At 43.5% G+C, this 2,109-nt stretch overlaps 1 protein-coding gene across 1 annotated transcript; it reads left to right on the forward strand.

Moving 5' to 3' along the window:
• The first annotated feature begins 536 nt into the window (after positions 1–536).
• Positions 537–1,508, forward strand: LOC147614812 (uncharacterized). Its single transcript, XM_086779786.1, has one exon. It carries the CDS (start codon positions 556–558, stop codon positions 1,093–1,095), a length of 540 nt encoding a protein of 179 aa, XP_086635912.1. The 5' UTR covers positions 537–555; the 3' UTR covers positions 1,096–1,508.
• The last annotated feature ends 601 nt before the right edge of the window (positions 1,509–2,109 follow it).

Consider the following 2,109-nt stretch of genomic DNA (forward strand, 5'->3'; position numbering starts at 1 on the left):
CTTAGCCTTCGGATTACCTTTGAAAAGAGAAGACTTCTCTTTTCTCTCTCTTCTTAAATCAAAATGCGCATATGGGTCATTCGCTTTGAAATCAAAATGCGCATATGGGTCATTCGCAATTGTATGCTTTGAAATGAGTGGATTTTAGTCTTCGATGCATATTACAGAAAGGAAGAGTTTCACGTGGCAAGAATAAGAGTTTCACGTGGCAAGAATTTGAAGGTTCGGGTGGCAACTTGGAGGTTCGAGGAGAAATAGACTCCTATTACTCTAAAAAAATAAAAAATGAGGATTATATGCTTGCGAAGGGGAGGTCAAGCCCACCAGTTTGAAAAGAGAAGTCTTATGTGGGTCATTGTGAGCTGAGGATTATATGCTTGCGAAGGGGAGGTCAAGCCCACCAGTTTGAAAAGAGAAGACTTATGTGGGTCATTGTGAGCGACGTTTGACCTCTTTAAAAATGGGGGCTTGTAAAACCCATTCTGTTTCAAACCTCCAGCCTCAAGCGTGTCTTTCATTCTACGCCAACACGCCGCCGCCGCCGCCGCCGCCGCCATGGCAAATAATGATAATGGCTCAGGTAGATACCGGGGGGTTCGCAAAAGGTCGTGGGGGAAGTGGGTCTCGGAGATCCGGGTGCCAAACAAGCGGGCGCGCATCTGGCTTGGCTCCTACTTCACCCCGCAGGCGGCCGCCCGCGCTTATGACACAGCCGCCCACCACCTCCGCGGCGCCGCTGCTCGCCTCAACTTCCCGCACGACCTCCCCCCTCCTCCCGTCTCCCTCTCTTCCACATCCATCCAAAGCGCCGCTCTGGCTGAAGGTGCTAAGTACGACCAATTTTGGCGCAGCCATGCGGCCACAGCAACAACCGCCTCATCAACTACTTCTTCACGTAACAGTCTGCCTCCTGTCTCTAGCGAAACTCTTCACCCCATCACCTCCATACCACCACTTGACACGATGGTGGCTTCTTCCAGCTCATTGAATTTGGGTGCAAATGAGGAGTCCGAGGAGGCGGCGGCGTTCTCGCATCTGTCAAAAATACTCGCAGAGTCCGCCTTTCACTGGATCGCTGAAGAAGTCCCGAATTAGGTTTAGAAGGTCTCTAGAAATACAACGATAAAACACCAGGTAATGGCTCCTTCGTACTTACTCTATTTATTAGACCAGCACCTTTTCATTGGAGATTAATCCCAAGGAGAAACCTTGGGGTCAGATCATTCGCTTCACAGGAGACCCACACTCTCACACAAAAGAAATATCACTCATAAGGTAGAAGTAACATTTATATTTTTACACTAGTAGATGTGCTATTTGTAGAAGCAAGCATGCAACTTATTTTTAGACAGCTAATAGATGTGCTATTTTCAGCATTTAGATGGCTCCTCTTCATTGGCCTAGTGTATGATTAAAAGGTAGTTCATTGGCACTTGAGGAGATACTATAAGACTTGGATTTGATAGAAGTTAATCAGGCATCACATGTTCAACATCATGATTTTCAACATCATCATGAATTTCTTCATTATGATCATGAGTGTGATCTCTTATCATCTGTAAATATTGGGTTTCATGATCTACTAATTTATTTGTATGCAAGGTTTGGTCTACTTCTTCCCTTGGAGATTCTGTAGTAATAGTTTCCGCCTCCAAGTCTCTATCTTCAAAAAATTGTTTACTATGAGGAGCAACTTGAATTACGTACCACCATTTCTAATTTGAAGGGTCTGGTTAAAAAACTACCCATTATTCTCTCTCTAAGTATTATTCTCTCACTATGTGTGCACGATGTTATAAAATATAATTTAATAAATTATAACAAGTATACCTGCTCACATTATTGTGGCAGTACAAATGTATCCCGGAGATCTGTCCATAACTTAGTGGAGTCAATTGTGCAACAAATCCACTTTTGTCTCTTCTCACAGTTATGTTTGGACCATTGGTGTGACCACTTTGAACCATTGCATATCAATAATGAACATGTCAAACTTCCTAAATCTCACTCTAATTATAACTTGTATAGTTCTACGATAATCAAGATTGGAGAGAATAATATTTGACTCACTAGCACTAGATCGCGACTCTCTTGTACAAAGTTTGCCAT

Source organism: Cibotium barometz, chromosome 41 (genome assembly GCF_041138505.1).
Source record: "Cibotium barometz isolate CiBa-2024 chromosome 41, ASM4113850v1, whole genome shotgun sequence".
In the NCBI taxonomy this organism is placed as follows: Eukaryota; Viridiplantae; Streptophyta; class Polypodiopsida; order Cyatheales; family Cibotiaceae; genus Cibotium; species Cibotium barometz.

Bases quoted from the DNA above. Each gene is read 5' to 3' on its own strand.
- LOC147614812 (XM_086779786.1), top strand. From the start codon at position 556: ATGGCAAATAATGATAATGGCTCAGGTAGATACCGGGGGGTTCGCAAA.